Source organism: Pleuronectes platessa, chromosome 1, assembly GCF_947347685.1.
Source record: "Pleuronectes platessa chromosome 1, fPlePla1.1, whole genome shotgun sequence".
Taxonomy (NCBI): Eukaryota; Metazoa; Chordata; class Actinopteri; order Pleuronectiformes; family Pleuronectidae; genus Pleuronectes; species Pleuronectes platessa.
The window spans coordinates 33,663,179-33,681,213 of NC_070626.1; the positions used below are offsets into that span (position 1 = coordinate 33,663,179).

The 18,035-nt window shown below is 43.5% G+C and overlaps 4 protein-coding genes across 5 annotated transcripts; 2 read left to right on the top strand and 2 right to left on the bottom strand.

The window, feature by feature from the left end:
* The first annotated feature begins 342 nt into the window (after positions 1-342).
* Positions 343-2,349, top strand: hypk (huntingtin interacting protein K). Its single transcript, XM_053418564.1, has 4 exons — positions 343-547; positions 1,647-1,702; positions 1,804-1,855; positions 2,153-2,349. Exons 1-4 carry the CDS (start codon positions 386-388, stop codon positions 2,246-2,248), a joined length of 366 nt encoding a protein of 121 aa, XP_053274539.1. The 5' UTR covers positions 343-385; the 3' UTR covers positions 2,249-2,349.
* A 47-nt stretch (positions 2,350-2,396) lies between these two features.
* Positions 2,397-6,537, bottom strand: mfap1 (microfibril associated protein 1). Its single transcript, XM_053418538.1, has 9 exons — positions 6,371-6,537; positions 6,175-6,262; positions 5,577-5,793; positions 5,352-5,490; positions 5,069-5,256; positions 4,513-4,782; positions 4,266-4,425; positions 3,873-3,962; positions 2,397-2,908 (listed from the first exon to the last, which is right to left on the bottom strand). The coding sequence occupies exons 2-9, from the start codon at positions 6,254-6,256 to the stop codon at positions 2,729-2,731; spliced, it is 1,326 nt and encodes a 441-aa protein (XP_053274513.1). The 5' UTR covers positions 6,257-6,262; positions 6,371-6,537; the 3' UTR covers positions 2,397-2,728.
* Positions 6,538-8,228: 1,691 nt separating this feature from the next.
* On the bottom strand, positions 8,229-9,740 carry hddc3 (HD domain containing 3). The gene is made up of 4 exons (XM_053418553.1): positions 9,572-9,740; positions 9,126-9,181; positions 8,568-8,808; positions 8,229-8,426 (listed from the first exon to the last, which is right to left on the bottom strand). Exons 1-4 carry the CDS (start codon positions 9,681-9,683, stop codon positions 8,293-8,295), a joined length of 543 nt encoding a protein of 180 aa, XP_053274528.1. The 5' UTR covers positions 9,684-9,740; the 3' UTR covers positions 8,229-8,292.
* vps33b (VPS33B late endosome and lysosome associated) lies at positions 9,559-17,871 on the top strand. Of its 2 annotated transcripts, none has more exons than XM_053418525.1 (23): positions 9,559-10,188; positions 10,504-10,584; positions 10,668-10,729; positions 10,816-10,865; positions 10,988-11,055; positions 11,320-11,365; positions 11,465-11,559; positions 12,659-12,763; positions 12,853-12,943; positions 13,038-13,115; positions 13,313-13,386; positions 13,466-13,552; positions 13,630-13,720; positions 14,479-14,553; positions 14,657-14,721; positions 14,811-14,865; positions 14,955-15,001; positions 15,699-15,831; positions 15,947-16,020; positions 16,130-16,231; positions 16,451-16,552; positions 16,886-16,976; positions 17,328-17,871. In XM_053418525.1, exons 1-23 carry the CDS (start codon positions 10,093-10,095, stop codon positions 17,405-17,407), a joined length of 1,848 nt encoding a protein of 615 aa, XP_053274500.1. In that variant the 5' UTR covers positions 9,559-10,092; the 3' UTR covers positions 17,408-17,871. The 2 variants fall into 2 exon arrangements, with proteins under 2 accessions (XP_053274500.1, XP_053274491.1); XM_053418516.1 differs by having other exon boundaries at positions 9,560-10,188; positions 16,451-16,526; positions 16,857-16,976.
* Positions 17,872-18,035: the final 164 nt, after the last annotated feature.

Consider the following 18,035-nt stretch of genomic DNA (forward strand, 5'->3'; position numbering starts at 1 on the left):
CCAATGAGCTGGAAAAGTCTGGAGACACAGGAAATGTGTTCCAGTGATGGACAGGCTGTTTGTATTCAGGTGTAAACCTCTTATGAGAGACAGGAATAGAAGGAGAGGAGAGAATCTGTAATCAGGACGGTTAGTCAACATAATCCACTTATTGTATTTTTCTCCATCATATGTAGGAACAAGATAATAATCCATCACTTCATTCATATATAAATTACCTGGAGACACATCGCAGAGATATAATCACCTCATTGTTTTCCTGCTGTTCCTCAGCCTGGCCGTACGGGGCGGTATTACAACTTTAGGTTGATTTGCCAACCGACAATTAAATTAAAAGCAGTAGAAGAAGAACCGTCCTTCTGGTTCCGGTCTCCCTGGAGTAAACATGGCGGCCGAGGGAGATGTCGATCTGGACCTGGAAGCTGAGGAGAACTGCACCGGGAAACCGGCGGAGAAGCCCCGCAAGCATGACAGCGGGGCCGCGGACCTGGAGAGAGTCACGGACTACGCGGAGGAGAAAGAGATCTCCAGCTCCGACCTGGAAACGGTGAGAGCTAACGTTAGCATAGCAACATGCGGCCACCGGCATCTGAGCCCACTAACGCGTCACTGTCCCAACATGCTAACACTTCACTGTCCCAACATACTAACGCTTCACTGTCCCAACATGCTAACGCTTCACTGTCCCAACATGCTAACGCTTCACTGTCCCAACATGCTAACGCTTCACTGTCCCAACATACTAACGCTTCACTGTCCCACATGCTAACGCTTCACTGTCCCAACATGCTAACGCTTCACTGTCCCAACATGCTAACGCTTCACTGTCCCAACATACTAACGCTTCACTGTCCCAACATGCTAACACTTCACTGTCCCAACATACTAACGCTTCACTGTCCCAACATGCTAACGCTTCACTGTCCCAACATGCTAACGCTTCACTGTCCCAACATGCTAACGCTTCACTGTCCCAACATACTAACGCTTCACTGTCCCAACACGCGTCACTGTCCCAACATACTAACACTTCACTGTCCCAACATGCTAACGCTTCACTGTCCCAACATGCTAACACTTCACTGTCCCAACACGCTAACACTTCACTGTCCCAACACGCTAAAGCTTCACTGTCCCAACACGCTAAAGCTTCACTGTCCCAACACGCTAACGCGTCACTGTCCCAACATGCTAACGCGTCACTGTCCCAACATGCTAATGCGTCACTGTCCCAACACGCTAACACTTCACTGTCCCAACACGCTAACGCGTCACTGTCCCAACATGCTAACACTTCACTGTCCCAACATGCTAAAGCTTCACTGTCCCAACACGCTAACTCTTCACTGTCCCAACACGCGTCACTGTCCCAACATGCTAATGCGTCACTGTCCCAACACGCTAACACTTCACTGTCCCAACACGCTAACGCGTCACTGTCCCAACACGCTAACACTTCACTGTCCCAACACGCTAACACTTCACTGTCCCAACATGCTAAAGCTTCACTGTCCCAACACGCTAACACTTCACTGTCCCAACACGCTAACGCGTCACTGTCCCAACATGCTAACACTTCACTGTCCCAACATACTAACGCGTCACTGTCCCAACACGCTAACTCTTATGTTTCCTTCTAATTCCAGGCGATGTCGGTGATTGGAGACCGACGGTCACGAGAGCAGAAAGCCAAACAGGAGAGGTGAGGTCATCCTCAGAAGTGCTGACATTTGTAATATGCAGATTTTTCTTTTGCCATCTTCCTGAAATAACATGTTTGTCTGGTCTATTTTATACTTTCAGAGAAAAGGAGTTGGCCAAAGTCACCATCAAGAAAGAGGACGTAGAACTAATCGTAAGTCTTTAACTCCGGGAGGTTCTTTGATGAGTCATAGTCAGAAGTATATGGCTACTGGAACATTTCATACCAAAGCTCATGGCCGTCCCTCTGTTTCATGTAGAACCTTCAGGGCTCCACACTGAGTGCCACTTGCAAATATGCCCGTGTTTTGTATCAGTCCCGTGAAATACCAGCAGGGAGTGAGTTTGTGTGCTCCCAGTCGGAGGAGTCACACAACATGAAACTAATCAGTTGTGTCAGTTTGTCGTCATGCTCTGTTTGACCTCGTCTCTCGTTCTGTGGATGTTGCAGATGTCTGAGATGGAGATTTCGAGGGCGGTGGCCGAGCGCAGTCTGAGGGAACACATGGGGAACGTGGTGGAGGCCCTGGTCGCTCTCACTAACTGAACATTTACCAAATGGACTTTCAGGGAACCTGAACTGATCCCAGTGGTTAAACAGCAAATTCCTTTTTCTCTTTTCTTTTTTTAAATAAAAGGTTGACATTTGGCTTTCCTCCTCTTTACCTGAGATTTTTATACTATAACAGGAAAAGTTTTTAAAATGATGAAACTTCAGACTTTATTTGCAAATAAATCAAGGGACAAGTCCTGTACTTTAACAAAAATAGGAGAGAAAAGTGTGAAGGAAATCTGCAACATGTTATAAACTGATATTTACACATTTTCTTTCTTTAAAACTGGAGATTTCTGTGATGTAGCTCAGAATTTGTTCTGCACATGCACAACAAAACTATCTGCATCTCTTAAGTCGGATTGAAAAACCAATGCAGAACTAAGGTTCCTTTTAAATGGTGCAGCAGAACCAGTCTGCCTGGTTTCCATCCACAACAAAGTCCCGACAGAGAATCTGTCTATGACGTCACATCTAAGTCTTCCTCTTGTTCACCGTGGGCCGGTCGAACACGTCCCTCACGCCTGCCGCCTTCTGCTTAAAGAACTTGCTGTTCTGAGCACTCTCCTGGGCCCAGGCCGAGTCGAACGACGTGGTGTCCTGGTCCACCAGGTGGGTGTACTTGGTACGTCCAGACCGGCCAAAGTTTTTGACCTTGAGGAGAAAACGAATCAGAAATGGGTCAAATCTAGTACGCGAAAGATTTCCTTTTTGTTTGAAAGTGATCAATCATCCAACTGGTCAAGTTACCGTGAACATTAAAAAGATTGCTGATCTACAGGAAAAGGTTTTGGTTCAAGACTGAAGAACATCTCAAACAGGCCTTTTTGAATTTCATGTCTATTTAAGTGATGTTGTGGCGTGCACTCAGGGGTGTGTCCTCTCACCCAGTGGGTTGATGGGTAATGTTAGAGGTTTTAGCTATATATACTTCCCGTATGGGGAACATGTGTTCTTCTGAATAAACCACAGTAAACAGTACCTGCGTCTCTGCCTTTCCTTGTCTTGCCACATTGGTGACCCCGACGTGATCCAATGTGGCAAGACAAGGAAAGGCAGAGACGCAGGTACTGTTTACTGTGGTTTATTCAGAAGAACACATGTTCCCCATACGGGAAGTATATATAGCTAAAACCTCTAACATTACCCATCAACCCACTGGGTGAGAGGACACACCCCTGAGTGCACGCCACAATGTAACTGATTATGGTGGATTCAATTCTTTAAATTTAACATACATGTTGAATGCTACATGTACATAGAATTTTTACAGTTTTAGGAAGAGATTCAATAATAATGGAAAGTTATTAATTATAGGGCATGATTTAGCAAATTGAGTTTAAGCAGCCAACATGGTTTTGCTGTTATAAGTATAATATTTAAAACAGGGTCAGGGGTTTAAAACAGAGATGGTCCTCCATCTCACTGTTATCAGACTTTTAATTTCTATCCACAAAAATTGTAAAATGTTCAGCAAACGGACTCGTCCGCCATGTTTCCACTTTTTCATTTTAAAATTAAACCTACTTTGCAACTACTGTATCATAGTGTTCAACCCTCCGGGCCTGTTACACAACCAGCAGAGCGAAAGATGAATTGTTGGTAAAAAGCAGCGTACCTGCATGACTTTGGGTAAGATGGTTTTGTTGAAATGATCCTCCAGAGTAGGAGCGCTGAAATCTCTCTTGTACACGCCCTCCTCCTCGTCCTGCAACACACACCACATGTTAACAGGGAATACTGAGTTACTGTCAGTAGAACCACATCACACACGTCTGTGTTAATACAAGTGCTCTGAGTGGACAATGATCACACAGATGAATGATGCAACTTCCCACTGACCAGTGTTTGTTGCACTTTGGATAAACAAAACATTGTGTGGTTACTTTTTGTGCATCAGAGGCAGCACCACCAGTTCTCTTATGCTGAACTTATAAAGTTGGTATAATTAAAACTAATAAATGAATCAAAATAAATAAAGATCTTCAGATCCTAGTGGATCCTGACTCACCATGAAGAAGGCTCCTCTGTGATAATACTTTTGGAGAAACTTGTATTTTCCTTTAGACGCTTTGTTAGTAACGAGTTTGCCGCTGTTGCGCAGCTCGGCTCTGCGCTCCTCTTCTGTCAAGTTGTGGAATCTCTCGATTTCAGCCTTCTCCTTCTCCATGCTGAAGACAAACACACACATCAACACTCAGTGACAATGACAACACAGCTCACTTACATGTTCCTGTAAAACATCAGTGTTTACTCACGTTTCTCGGGCCTCTCTGTCCCTCTTGATGCGTTTCAGCTCTCTGACTTTCCAGGCTTCGTATTCTTCCTCCTCGTTCTCTCCGTCAGTGTCCAGAGCGTCCAGAGCAGCCAGCGTGCGACGGTTCTCCTCAAACTCCTTCTTGGCCTCCTCCTCCACAATCTTGAGCGTGTAGCGCCGTCGGTCTTCCACCTGCTTCTTGGCCTCGACCTCCAGCTCTCTTTGCTTCAGCTCCTCTGCTTCCCGCTCGGCCACGGTGATTCGGTCCTTTCTGTGGCACAACCCGACAAAGAGTTGTTACCTCGTGTCCATGGGTTTAATTCTAGCAGCTAACTTACTGGATGTAAGTTGATCCGTTTGCTCAAATGTTTTTGCCTCTCCAGTTAAAAGGTCAATTCTCCCATCAACTCATTTTAAAGTGGGAGAACTCCAGACTGACGCTGGGTTTGGTGATCTGGTGAAATGCTCTCTAAACAGCTGACTCAGGCCGTTTCTCCACATGAAGCAGACAAACAAAGTTTCCAGAACATTTGTGGTTTTGCCGTTTGTGTTCATACTTGCGGATGAAGACGGGTTTGAGTCGCGGCTCTGCCTCATCCTCGCTGTCTGTGTACTCTTCATATTCGGACTCAGATTCAGCCTCCTCCCCCGACTTCCCTTCCTCTTCCACCTCCATCACCTCCATCTCCTCATTCTTTCGTTCCACTGCACGCTGCCGCATCATTGATCGTCTCCTCTCAATTTCCTAGACAGAATGACAAACTCAAAGTTAAAAGCTCATATTAATATAATGACCTAGAAATTTGTAAAGTGATTAATTGAACAGCAGAGCTAAATAACCTCGTCATCCACTTCTTCCTCCTCCTCCTCTTCCTCCTCACTGCTCTCCTCATGCTCTGGGTGCCACGTGCCTTCATCCGAGTCCTCGCTGCTCTCAGCCACAACCTCCGGCTCTGCGATCTGTCTGTGTCTTGCAAGTCTGTGGAGAAAGAAACAATTTTTAGCAACACAAACTTCGTGCTCACATTAGTCGACTCAGACCGAAGATGAAGAGCGATGCAGTACCTCTCCTCCACGTCTTCAGACACACGGTTGAGCAGACGTTTTAGACGTGGGTCAGAGACGTCCTCCTCTTCCTGCTCCATCTCTGGCTCCACTTCTTTTCCTTTCTTCACAAACTGGAAGTCCTCCTCTTCTTCATCAGACGACTCCATCGGTGCATAGTCAGGACGTTTACCTGACACGTACCTCTTGACCTTCACCTTCTCCATGGAGAGCTCACCTGGGATATACAGAAACACCAGTGATGAGTTTGGGAGGTTTCATTAGGACGTTTCTTTGAATCTGTTTGACCTGAAATAATATTCATCTGCTTTTTGAGAAGCTTCATTTCACTTTTTGAAGCGGATGATAACCATTAGTAAACGAATCGACCCAAAACCAAAATCATACTTCATGGTTTTATAATCAATAATTTGTAGTAGTGGTATTAGATGCCAAGAAATCTACCAGGGTAAATATAATTATTTGTATGTTTACTCCACTGAAGCCACTTTACATATTGAAACGTTGTATAACAGCTGATCTAATGATGGAGACTCGGAAGTCAGAACACAGCTAGCCTAGCCGCTAGCTGCAGCTAGCCTAGCCGCTAACGTCTCACCCTTCTCGTTCCGGACCGGGACGGCTCCGGCCGTGGACTGGATCGGCGGCAGCTTCATGTTGAGCGGGTCGTGACTGGACATGTTCGCCTGGAGAGAGAAAATGAAATATAACCAAGAAACACGAAGATTCAACCTTTGTAACCTGCGGAGCTGCTCAGAGACAACGAACTACAAACTGCTGGAACGAAGACGAACCTCCGGAAGTGGTCGAGACGACAAACTAACGAACTACAAAGGGTTCTGGTTCTGGTCCGGGTTCTGGTTCTGGTCCGGGTTCTGGTCCGGGTTTTCACTTCGAGACAAACAAGAAGACCGAAGTCGCCTCTGAACAGCGGAAGTGTTTCCTCGTCAACGGACCGGAAGTCGATGTGTTCCTATAGCATTCTGTCAATGGTTCCACCCACAGGTTCCACCCTATATACAGTCTATGGTTCCACCACCATCTCAATACACCACAGACTAAACACAATACAACACAATACAACACAATCACACAAACCAGCCACTGGTGGGTGTGTGGATCAGTCCTATATTGTCTACTGAGTTTAAAAACTTCTGTTTCTTTAGTTTTTCGAAGATAATCAAATCGTTTTCTATAAAACTTGTCTTTTGAGTGGTTTTGTAAGTTATCTCTAAAGTCTAGATTTACTTGAATCTAAAGTTTTACAATAAGCTGCCTTCTTTCTTCCTCATATTTCAGATATAACGTGATGAACAGTTTCCCACAACAGTCCTTGGGTCTGCCTCCTTTCCTTCCATTTAAAGATTGACTGTTTCTTTGCTATATGTTTGAAATAAATGTATTTTATCATTTAATATTTAAGTATCCATTAAATATCTTGTTTTGATTACCACAAATCCTTATTATCCTTCTTCCTTTATAAACAAAAGTAAATTGTGTATTTCTACATCACTTTTACACCGGGGGTCAAAACGAGCAGTACACTGTGTATTCACTGCCGAACACCATTCATTTCACACAGCTGATGCATGTAAGTCTTATTTTACATCCATGACTAGTGGGAAAGACAAACATGTATAAAATAATATCTAGCTGTTAGCTACCTTCTCTTCTGGCTAGCACACCAAAGCTAGATCAACTAAATAAAGCCTGAAATATACATACCTAATAGACTGATTGATATGAATTTTAAAATATGCTTTTGATTTCCCTTATCCAGAGTGTTAGTCTGGCTGGTCGCAGTCTTTTCAGACGGTTTAATGGTCACAAAGATGCTGGATGAAGAACAGGATGAGGAAGAAGAGGAGGCAATTCTTTGTCTTGATTCTGAGTCTGAAATCTCTGATGCTGAGGAACTTCACTTTGTTTCACAGGATCAAGTTGGAGTTGTGGGTGAGTTTTGGAATCCAGCTCGACTCACTGAAGAAGGAAGAATAAGCTACAGAAGAATATATCAGAGAAACAGCCAGCCATGATGGAACGACACAGGAAATGAATACGAGTCCTTTTTGACCCATGTTGGGTTTTAGAAGGGGTTTGAATAGTAGAGTTAATCCATTTATATTGTTATTATTCTTCACAGCCTTCTTTAGAGGTTTATCTGTCATTTTATTTCCCTTAACACCAACACCACCATCCATAAATAATTACTGTCCGGCCCATCACTGACTTCTGTATAAGGTTTGCTCCTCTGGCTAATTTAATATTAAATTCTGAATTATAATTGCTACTTCCACCTTATTGAATAGATTCTGTGATGCATCTGTATAAACCTGGACATAACTGCAGTAACTGTCAATTTGTACCTGTATTGTATTGAAAATAGCTCTGTCCTCATTTTTCTTTTTTAATAGTGTAACATTTTAGATGGAATTTATTTATTCTAGAAATAAGTTGTCTGCGGTAAAACAGTGACTGCACCTGCGACAGAAAAGTTTCCTTCAACTATCGGATACTGATTCATTCATGAGGTCACGACAGCAAAGTTTAAACATGAGCTCCACTATTTAGTGTTGAGATGAGTTCTAGACCAAGATATAAAAAATAAAATGTCCCAGCGAAATCATACAACTAGTAAATAAGAAATTAGGATTTATTTCAATTTTTTAATGAATGAGGTTTTAATGTATCTGGGAGGGAGCTCTTTGGTTTTCAGTCAGACTGTTGAGACGCGTCTGTGTGTGAACAGCTCGTCCAACTTCTCCTCCAGAACCGAGCTGGTCCCCCTCAGGCCGTTGACCACTTCTGATGACCAATCAAAATACTCCTGCACCCGCTCTGCTGTCCAGCCTACACACAAACACACACACACAGGGACAGGGTAACTAAGTACACTGTGAAGGACTGGTGCTTTTACAGACGTTACACTGAATCATTGTCGTGAAGCTCTTTAAAAACCACAGAGCAGCCTGGTAGCAGTGAGGTGCTGACCGACAGGTGTGCAGCGGTTCAGGTCCCTCAGGTTGTACAGTTTATCAGCCAGTTTGACCAGTTTGGCCTGACGACTGCAATGAGCCGCGTGCTCCACCTGCAGACGCTTCCTCTCCTGTTTGGGTAGAGCCTTGTCGTCCGTCACCTCCTGCACGATATGAGCCACGGTCGATCCAAACTTGTGCTCGAGTTCGGCGTGCGTGGTGTCAGTGTCCTCCACGGTGTCGTGAAGCAGAGCAGCCTGCGGGCGGGACATGTACAGTGACTATGACCCTATTCACACCTGCTCCTAACATCTGTATCTTAACATCTGTCCTGAGAGATCTGATCGTGGTCAGCGTGTTCACTTCCTGCTCTTTATGCAAATAATCCCGACTATCGTTTGTGTTCCTAAGGACCAAATCATGTTTTCACAAACTTTAGTTTACAGATGTGTCTAATGACAATGTGTGTGTGTGTGTGTGTGTGTGTGTGTGTGTGTGTGTCAGCAGTGGGCGAGAGAGGAATGAATGAAGAAGAAAGACTTCACCAATTCAATCATTATGTGTAACAACCTACCTGCAGAACCTCAATGTCTGTGACGCCTCCTTCATGGCTCAGGATTCTTGCTACTCCTTAAAGTACACACACACACACACACACACACACACACACACACACAGTCTGAATCAAACTCATATAAAAGGTTGATGACACGTTTCATAAGTGATGAAGAGGTAAGTTTCTCTTTGATGAAGAACAGTGAGTCTCGTTCAATTTCAAATCGGATTTTAAAATGATCAGATTTGAAATTGAAGATTTAAAATCTACACAATCACGATTCAATCATAAGATGTAACTTTATTTACAGTCTATGGTCAGAACAGTTAACTTAAAGGTTAATTATCATAAGGTGTATAACTCTATGAAGTCTCGGGTCCAACATGGCACCGTGCGGATGTAGTTCCCGCGGGGACCCGGAAGGATGAGCGAGCCGCACCGGGTCGCGCCGGTAGAGCACGCACCGATGGGATGGTTGATGTACGGAGTTTGATCCGCGTCCTTCCGGCGCTGGTCGCGATGTTTCTCTGCAGAGAAATGAACCGTCTCCAGCAGCAGGAGCGCGTCTGAGTTCATGGTGACAATCAAAACAGGAAGTCACCACTGCGTCCAGCAGCGGAAGTAGAGGAGTGCGTTGGTTTGAAGAGTCCGGGGGGAAACAGCTGTGTGGTCCAGAAGCTGCTTGGTGATCAGCTGATGTGTCAGAGATCCTCTGGGTTAGATCGGGTTAGATCGGGTCAGATTGGGTTGGATCGGGTTAGGATCAGGGAGTGAGGTCAGGCTCGAGTCCTTTGTTTTACCGGATGTTATCAGTTCATGTCGGTGTCAGCACCTGGACGCTCCTCTGTGAGAACCGCTGTGTTTTTAGCCGAGCAGCTAATCGAGCTCTCAGGTTCTGTGGTTTCTGGTCTTCCTCCCATGTGACCGTCTTCACTCAGGACTCCAGGAGTGGGTGAGTGCCCCCCCCCCCCCGCTGTGGCCCAGGATGGCGCACTGTGGCCGGAAGGACTCTCCGGAGCTGCCGGACTTCTCTCTGCTGAAGAGGCTGGCCCGGGATCAGCTGATCTACCTGCTGGAACAGGTGCCACTCACACACCTGCTGTACGAACATCCACACAACGTCCTCTTCACATCATACATGTGTTTACACCTCGTTCTATATTAGAGACTCTCTGAAGGTGAGCTGACCAAGCAGCTCCTCTATTCTGTGTGAAGAACCAATTAGCCACAGCTGTTTGTAATGTTATGATATTCTATCATGTTATATTTAATTATATAGTAAACGTGTCTGTTTGTAATGTTCTGTTCTCATTTTATATTATATCATATAAATATAACAAACATTAGAACAGACAGAGAATGGTCTTGCTGTCCTCACTGTGTCTCTGTCTCTCAGCTGCCGGGGAAGAAGGACCTGTTCATCGAGGCCGACCTGATGAGTCCACTGGATCGAATCGCTAACGTCTCAACGCTGAAGGTGAAGACGTCTTCTTCATGTGGACGTGAGGAAGAGAGCTGCCTCAGAGGATCATTCTAACACCTGCTCTCCTTTTATTTCAGCAACATGAGGTTGACAAACTCTACAAAGTGGAATATAAACCTATTGTCAGCATCTCAGATCAGTGAGCACACACACACACACACACACACACACACACACACACACACGATGATGTGACTTCTTGACAATGTGATGTTCTTCTCTCAGACTCTGTTTTCTGATCCGGCCAAGAATACAAACTGTAAAGTGGATCTGTGGTAAGTAGAGTCAGACGTTTTCTTTTCTAAATGTTTTAGACTTTTCTAATGTCTGAATCCGGAGGCTGAGGATGTGTTCATCATTAGAGTCCGTAGAGGAAACCCTGTCTTCTTTGTTCCAGATGTGGCCAATGCAGACAAAGCTGCAGGAAGATTCAGAAGATACAAGATCATCTTCACCCCTCAGAAGGTATTTCCTGCTCTGCTGCTGTGATTGCTTTGGAATTAGGTTCTTGATATTTACATATGGAGCGACCGTGGCTTAGGTGGAAGAGCGAATCATCCACTAACCAGAAGTCAGCCGTTCGATACCAGTCTCCCCCAGTCCGTGTGCCGAAGTGTCCTTGGGCCAGATATTGAACCCTGAATTGCCTCTGATCGAGGGAGTGCTGCACATACATGCTCTGGTAGAAGATTCACCATGTTGACCTGCCAACCATCTTGTGTCCTCCAGTTCTTTGCGTGTGAGGCGGTGCTGGAGGAGCAGGGGGTGTTTGGTGGTGAGAACCTTTGTGTCTTCACATTTAGTTTGTGTAGCAATGAATTGTCTTAATGAAAAGTTCAGTAGAGTTGTTAAACTAGTTCTTTTCGTTTTGCAGATGTGACCATTGATGAATGGGCCTTCTACCTTCTTCCACTTGACGATGACATCATCAGTCTGGAGCTGCCAGAATTCTTTCGAGACAACTTCCTGGTAGAGACAGAATCTGAAAAAGAACTGACTTGATTTGTGATTCTCCTGAAGCTGAAGCCGGAGGAGTTGTGTTTTCATCTTTCCCTCCCACTCTTGAGAATGTGTCAGGAACGAAGTGAGGAAGTTACTTCTAATTTTGTGCAAAGGCCACTTTGACTCGAGGATGAACTGATGACATCTTAATGATCAGAGGTCAAAGGTCACGGTGACCTCATAAAACGTTACATCTTTTGGTCTCATGAACTTAATTACCTCAGGAGCAGCTTGAGTTCATCCCCTAAAACTCTGAAGAAACGTTCACTGAGACCGGATCAACGGATTTAGAAGGTCGAGGGTTTGATGCTCACTTTGACTCAGAACTGATTCATGTGGTCAAACATCACTTTGAACTCACAGCACATGTTTTATACCATAACTCAAAAATGAATTTGCTTTGAATGATGAAATACATTCAATAACATTTAATGTATCTCGTCAAAATCTTCACTAGAATTATTTTGAGTCTCGACAGACATGGATGTAAACGGCAGCTTGACTGGTTGGTGGAGGATATGATTATAATTTTGATCATAAATTAATCTTTTAAAGCAGCAATAATTAACTCTTTAAATATTAACAATATATCAAATGACAATATGAAAGGGGTGTTTTGAAGAGAGGAACCGACAGAGAACAACGCACTGTGTGGCTGCCTTTTCTTTACAGAGCTTTAAAGTCGTTTTTAATAAGATGTTCTGGATCAACTGTAACTCATGTCTTTGTTTTCTGCTGCAGTAAACATCTGCTCTCAGAAAGTAGACCCGGAGAGAAGTCTCTGCAGAAGCAGACTGCAGGGAGACACAGTCAAAACACTTTGTGACCATTCAGCAGCTGAAGAGCCACAGATTTGACCTCAGGAGTAAAACTAAAGAAACTAAGCTAAAACAGAGCAACTGCAATTTGTAAAGTAAAAGTAGTAGTTTCAACCAAGTACCAGTTCATATGAATGAACAGGTATTCAACTGTTTTTAAACTGCCTACTGATATTTTTACCTCCAAAAATAACTGTGCACTGGTGTTTTTGTGTCTTGTAGTTTGTAAATGATCCGACTTTCCACAGGCGGGCGACCAGCGCTGGGTGAGGACCGCCGCCAGCGCTCTGCACCTCCTGCACTCGGTCTACGGCCCGTTCTCAAAGATCTACGGGATTGGAAGATGTTCCAAGGTGCGCTATGATCACAGACTAACAGGGTTCTCTACAGATCACGTTCTGATGAAGGATTGAACCCTCATTCATTGTGTCTCTGGTGTCAGATGACGTACGAGTTGTGGAGGGAGCAGGTAGAAGAGGGAGAAGCAAAAACCTGTCAGGCTGAAATAGGAAAAGTGTTTCTTATCGACAGAGGTAAGAAGCTAACCCTAACCCTAACCCTCCTTTTCCCAGTGTACATGGGAGCGTGTAGTTCTTTATTATCTAACGTCATCGTTGTGTTTTGCAGATGTGGACCTCGTCACTCCTCTGTGCTCTCAAGTTGTCTACGAAGGACTCGTGGATGATATATTTAGAATCAAATGTGGTGGGACTCAAATAAACATTTGAATAATTTTAACCCTTTAACTTATTTTCACGTACAGATTTATAATTTGTATGTCTTTAACCTTTTTTGTTGTTTACGCTATTTGATTTTATATCGTTTAATTTAGTCCCTGTTGTTTTCAACGTCTCTCTTCAGTGTGTGAGATGTGCTTTATAATAAAGCTGCTTGCTTTGCAGGATGTGTGGACTTTGGAGCTGATGTTACTTCCTCTGACAAAAGTTTGAAGGTCATGCTGAACTCTCAGGATAAGGTACGAGCGACACTGGATCACATCTCTGTTCGTGTTGATCATGATGATGAAAAGTTAAAAGTTCTCTGAACTCACGTAGGTCTTCAACGAAATCAGAAACGAGCATTTCTCCAACGTCTTTGGTTTCCTAAGTCAGAAGGCCAGAAATCTGCAGACTGCATATGATGTGAGTAAAAGTTCCGTTCGCTCATCAGACTTTGACTCAACTCAGGAAACTGACTCGTTCTCTTCTTCCTTCTGCAGAAGCGTCGGGGGATGGACATCAAGCAGATGAAAACCTTTGTGTCAGAAGAGTTGAAAGGTTTAAAACAGGAGCATCGCCTGCTAAGTCTGCGTGAGTATGACTGGTACTGTATATGTGTACTTCTACTGTGTTACATCATTTACTGTACATGTGTACTTCTACTGTGTTACATCATTTACTGTACATGTGTACTTCTACTGTGTTACATCATTTACTGTACATGTGTACTTCTACTGTCACATCATTTACTGTACATGTGTACTTCTACTGTGTTACATCATTTACTGTACATGTGTACTTCTACTGTGTTACATCATTTACTGTACATGTGTACTTCTACTGTGTTATATAATTTACTGTACATGTGTACTTCTACTGTGTTACATCATTTACTGTACATGTGTACTTCTACTGTCACATCATTTACTGTACATGTGTACTTCTACTGTGTTACATCATTTACTGTACATGTGTACTTCTACTGTCACATGGTTTTACTGTACATGTGTACCTGTACTGTGTTACATCTTTGTACTGTGCATGTGTACTTCTACTGTAACATGGTTTTACTGTACATGTGTACCTGTACTGTGTTACATCTTTGTACTGTGCATGTGTACTTCTACTGTAACATGGTTTTACTGTACATGTGTACCTGTACTGTGTTACATCTTTGTACTGTGCATGTGTACTTCTACTGTGTTACATCATTTACTGTACATGTGTACTTCTACTGTCACATGGTTTTACTGTGCATGTGTACTTCTACTGTCACATGGTTTTACTGTACATGTGTACCTGTACTGTGTGATGTATTTTAAAGCTGACGTGCACCTTCTCTCTTCCAGACATCGGTGCGAGTGAATCAATCATGAAGAAAAAGACCAAGCAGGATTTCCAGGAGCTGTTAAAAACCGAACACTGTCAGTTAACACTCAGAGTTTAGTTAAATATGTTCGTGATCATTATTCCCACAATATTATCTGTTTGGTTTTATTTTTGTTCATTCCTTGTTTTCTGTTCCAGCTTTACTCGAAGGATTTGAAATCCGTGAATGTATTTCTTTCATAGAGGAGCATATCAACAGACAGGTGCTTTTACTCAAACACAGAGTTGTAAACAGGTCCAAAAATCATTTCAACTGTATTTTAGTAAACCTTATTTATTTCATATTTTCAAGGTCTCCATGATAGAAAGTCTCAGGCTGCTTTGCCTTCTGTCCATCACAGAAAATGGTGCGTTTTCTTTTGATAAACAAAAAACTAATATAAATGTAATTATTTCCATGTTGTGTTGATAACTGTGATTTGTTATTTTCTCTCAGGACTCCTGCCAAAAGATTACCGCTCGTTAAAATCCCAGTATCTACAGGTGAGCCTCAGTAACAGAAGCTGCTGCCAAATGTTCTGAAAGTCACCAACAATTAGACATAGTTTAAGGAAACATCTACGTTTTATATTTCAATTGTGGTATTTTTACTTCTAGATGTTATTTCAATTGTATTTTCTGTCTTGGAACATCGTCCTTTTAGGGGCGGGGTCATTTTGTCTGTGATTTAATAAAAGTCTTTAGGATACAGAATCTATTGAGCGAACAGATTTAAATAATTCGACTTTCTGATGGCTGCCCTAAATAACCTTAGCTGCTGTTATTTTTTAGCCTATTAAGTAATGCATATATTATAACCCTCTTTAGTGTGTGTTAGGCTGCTCCTCAAGTTCAGTAAATACAGGAAAAAAGTTGAGAACAAGAAAAGTGAATTTACCCTCAGTTGAAAATATCTCTCAGCAAATGATCTATTTCTTTAACATTTGATGAAAGCGACAGTGCTCAGCTGTTTTTTCAAACACTTCTGTTGTCAGTCGATGGATTGAGTTTTTTACGGAGAGCCACAGACAGGATGGAGTCGGATGTCAGAGAGAGGCAGATTACCTCATCTGTTTTGGTCTTTTTATTTATTGACAAAGAGAAAATGATGGAATATGGCGGCTTTAAACCGCCCTCATGGTAACGCGGCCCCCTGCTCAGGAGCCTCCTTTGTGTAACGCTGTGTGCTTGACACCATCAGAGCTATGGAGTGGAACACCTGCTCACATTTGCCAACCTGCGGCAGTCGGGGCTGCTGGTGGAGCAGCAGCCGGGGGAAACACTGACTGTCATGGAGAGCAAAGTGGGTAAACTGGTCAACGACAAAGCTGCAGGTGAACGGCCTCTTCCTCATCCCAGTCACTGTATCTCTGGCTACTGGATATGACTGAATGATTTTGTGTAACTCTCTTGATCCTCATCATCCTTGTTTTAAATGATTTTTCCCAGGAAAGCTGACTGACGCCTTCTCCTCTCTGGCAAAGAAGAGTAATTTCAGAGCCTTGAGCAAAAAGCTGAACCTGGTAAAGTACCATCCACTTTACTAGTTTGACTCCCAAGAATCTTAATTATAATGATAAATGTACAAGATTATACAAGATTAGAAACTGGGTTCTCATATGTTGTGTGAAGGTGCCCAAGTCAGATGAGGAATATGACCTGCGTGTTCCACGAGACATGGCTTACATCTTCAGTGGAGCCTACGTCCCTATGAGCTGCAAAGTCATTGAGCAGGTGAGTGACTCAGCAGAATGAGCCGAGGCTCAGGAGGTTGAGAGGGAAGTCCACTCACCAGAAGGTCATTGGTTTGAACTCCGGCTCCTCCTGTCTGCTTCACAGTTGTGCTTACAGTGTATGAAAGATGTGTGATGTACTAACTGAGAACATAACATAAGGAAAGAGTGTGTAATGTGTTGTCATTGTAATGCTCTCCTCATGTGTGTTATTGTGTAGGTGCTTGAGCGAGATGGATGGACGGGGCTTGAAGAAGTCACCAAGCTGCTGAATGGACATGACTTTTCTGTTACAGGTTCAATCAATAGGAAAATGAGTCAAGTTGATGGAGATATTAAAAATGTATCATTTTTTAATCTGTTGAAGTTGCAACACGAACCCAAACCGGGTTAAGTCAAATTAACACATTTAGGCTGTAAAGGAAAAATGAATCATGAAGACGATAATCATAACTTGTGTCACTCGTAGTTAAACACATACAAGCATTAAGTCACCAGGTCAGTGCACAAGAATTGAATGTATTATCTGATTAACCCTATATGACCTGATTTCTCTGGGAAACCTGGATGTAAACGAACAGCAGGACTAAAGTGTTTGAGTCAATGAGTGATTTCTGTCTCCTCAGGGAGCAACGGAGCGGATTTAAGATCAAAGAACGATGCTCAGCGCATCGTGCTGGTCATGTTCCTCGGAGGATGCACCTTCTCTGAGATTTCAGCCTTACGCTTCCTCGGCAGAGAGAGAGGTAAACATGACCCTCTGTCCTTCACGGGTCAACCGGTCCTCAAGATTCCTAGATTCATATATTACTTTCATCAACCTGTCACAGTCATATCGATGTGTATGATGACCAATATGCACCCCTATGAAAACTGTTTAACTGAACATAAAGGAGAGAGAAGCATTTAAAGGTTATTTAGTGAAAATACAGCATCATATGAACTTTAACCATTAAACTCTCCACTACAAATGGACCAACAACCCACAGTGTGATAATAACAATATAAAAATACACACTGATGTATCCACAAACTTGTGCTGCTCTTGTTGCTGTGGGTGACTCATTTTAAGTAAAAACCTTGTTTTCTGGTTTCAGGTTATAAATTCATTGTGGTAACAACTGCGATCACAAACAGTTCGAGGCTCATTGAAGCTCTGCTCAACAACCATGAGTGAGACGTGTCCTCCATCAGCCGGACAGGAAGCTCCCACGTCTGAGTGACCTCATCGTGCTCCCCCCTCCAGCTCCCACGTCTGAGTGACCTCATCGTGCTCCTCCCTCCAGCTCCCACCATCTGAGTGACCTCATCGTGCTCCCCCCTCCAGCTCCCACACGTCTGAGTGACCTCATCGTGCTCCCCCCTCCAGCTCCCACCATCTGAGTGACCTCATCGTGCTCCTCCCTCCAGCTCCCACACGTCTGAGTGACCTCATCGTGCTCCCCCCTCCAGCTCCCACACGTCTGAGTGACCTCATCGTGCTCCCCCCTCCAGCTCCCACAGAACCCTAACCCTAACCCACAGAACGTCTCCTCACCGTCTGATTCATCTGTGAAGATGTGTCATGTAAATACAGTGAATGTTTTTAACAAATGTTGAAGATTGTCCTTTTTGTCTCAATTCATAAATATATAAAACAGATTGGCTTGTTGTGTCATATAATTAGAATAAAAACACAATGTCAATTCCAACAAGTGTATGAAGAAATATCTTTTTACAGCATTTCTGTTTTCTGAGTTTGTGGCAGAGGTCCCTTCAGTAGGTGTTGTTACCAGGAAACTGGTGTGAATTTGTGTTTCACTCAA

Coding starts and splice junctions, on each gene's coding strand:
- hypk (XM_053418564.1), top strand. CDS start 386: ATGGCGGCCGAGGGAGATGTCGATCTGGACCTGGAAGCTGAGGAGAAC. Junction 548..1,646: donor CCAGCTCCGACCTGGAAACG/GTGAGAGCTAAC, acceptor TTCTAATTCCAG/GCGATGTCGGTGATTGGAGA. Junction 1,856..2,152: donor AAGAGGACGTAGAACTAATC/GTAAGTCTTTAA, acceptor TGGATGTTGCAG/ATGTCTGAGATGGAGATTTC.
- mfap1 (XM_053418538.1), bottom strand. CDS start 6,256: ATGTCCAGTCACGACCCGCTCAACATGAAGCTGCCGCCGATCCAGTCC. Junction 5,794..6,174: donor CCCGGTCCGGAACGAGAAGG/GTGAGACGTTAG, acceptor TGTATATCCCAG/GTGAGCTCTCCATGGAGAAG. Junction 2,909..3,872: donor TCTTACCCAAAGTCATGCAG/GTACGCTGCTTT, acceptor TTTCTCCTCAAG/GTCAAAAACTTTGGCCGGTC.
- hddc3 (XM_053418553.1), bottom strand. CDS start 9,683: ATGAACTCAGACGCGCTCCTGCTGCTGGAGACGGTTCATTTCTCTGCA. Junction 8,809..9,125: donor CAGACATTGAGGTTCTGCAG/GTAGGTTGTTAC, acceptor TCCCGCCCGCAG/GCTGCTCTGCTTCACGACAC. Junction 8,427..8,567: donor GAACCGCTGCACACCTGTCG/GTCAGCACCTCA, acceptor GTTTGTGTGTAG/GCTGGACAGCAGAGCGGGTG.
- vps33b (XM_053418516.1), top strand. CDS start 10,093: ATGGCGCACTGTGGCCGGAAGGACTCTCCGGAGCTGCCGGACTTCTCT. Junction 10,866..10,987: donor AACTGTAAAGTGGATCTGTG/GTAAGTAGAGTC, acceptor TCTTTGTTCCAG/ATGTGGCCAATGCAGACAAA. Junction 12,764..12,852: donor GGATTGGAAGATGTTCCAAG/GTGCGCTATGAT, acceptor CTCTGGTGTCAG/ATGACGTACGAGTTGTGGAG.